Consider the following 1012-nt stretch of genomic DNA (forward strand, 5'->3'; position numbering starts at 1 on the left):
CCAGAATCATCCAAAGAAATTTTTCAAAGAATTGAAACCCCATTAAAAGTGATTTTAGATTTGGAAACAAAAATGTATTATTTAGGTTGTAACTCAAACAGAATTGAAAATTATTTTAGATCACCATATACATATAAATTTTATATTGATCCAAAATCTAAAGAGGAATATGATTCTGAAAAAGCAGAAAGTTTTAAAGAAATTGCAAATAATGATTTGAACCATTTAAAAATGTTGGAAACAGAATTTCAAAAAGTTTACGAGATTTACTGTCAAAATTATACATATATAAATGGTGGATTAGAAGAAGATATATGTGATCATGGAGTTTTATTGAGTAATGTTTATTGTTATGATCTTGAAGGAGATTCTTTTGGAACTTGTTTTGTAATGAAGCATGTAATTAATCCATTCAATTTTCTAAATGATAATATTAATGAAAAATCTTCAACAAATGATTTAACTGAAATAGTTTATTTTTTGGATATTATACATAATGTAGAAACTGTACTTTCTCATTCATCAGGAATTGCAACATATAGAGTTGGATCAACTTATTATTATGGTTTTAAAGATAAACAAAAAAAACATTCATCTTCTGGAGATGATGAAAATAATTATAATAATGAAACAATTTTATTTGATGGATGTAAAACTAACTGGGTAGAAAAAAAATTTGAATTGAGTAATACCAAATTCTTAAAGAGCTTTTTAAGATCAAATACTAAATCCAATTTTAATGAAGAAGTTAGTAATGAGAATAATATGCAAAATATTGCTATTGACAGAAATTCTATTACTATTATTAATAATCAAACAATTTATTATCATATTTCAAATATTGGGAAACTGATTGAATCTATTGATAATAATGTTATGAAACAAATTCAACATGTAATGATTGATAATCTTTCAAATATTTCCAATAATTTACATGAATAGTTCCAAATTTCACAATAATTATCCATATTTATTCTGTATTATATCGCATAATTTTATATTTGATTTTTAA

At 22.8% G+C, this 1012-nt stretch overlaps 1 protein-coding gene across 1 annotated transcript; it reads left to right on the forward strand.

Annotated features, from left to right (window-relative positions):
• Window positions 1–72: 72 nt before the first annotated feature.
• Chro.10387 (hypothetical protein) lies at window positions 73–942 on the forward strand. Its single annotated transcript, XM_659810.1, has 1 exon — window positions 73–942. The coding sequence occupies one exon, from the start codon at window positions 73–75 to the stop codon at window positions 940–942; it is 870 nt and encodes a 289-aa protein (XP_664902.1).
• Window positions 943–1012: the final 70 nt, after the last annotated feature.

This window comes from Cryptosporidium hominis (genome assembly GCF_000006425.1).
Source record: "Cryptosporidium hominis TU502 chromosome 1 CHRO011113, whole genome shotgun sequence".
NCBI classification, from domain to species: Eukaryota; Apicomplexa; class Conoidasida; order Eucoccidiorida; family Cryptosporidiidae; genus Cryptosporidium; species Cryptosporidium hominis.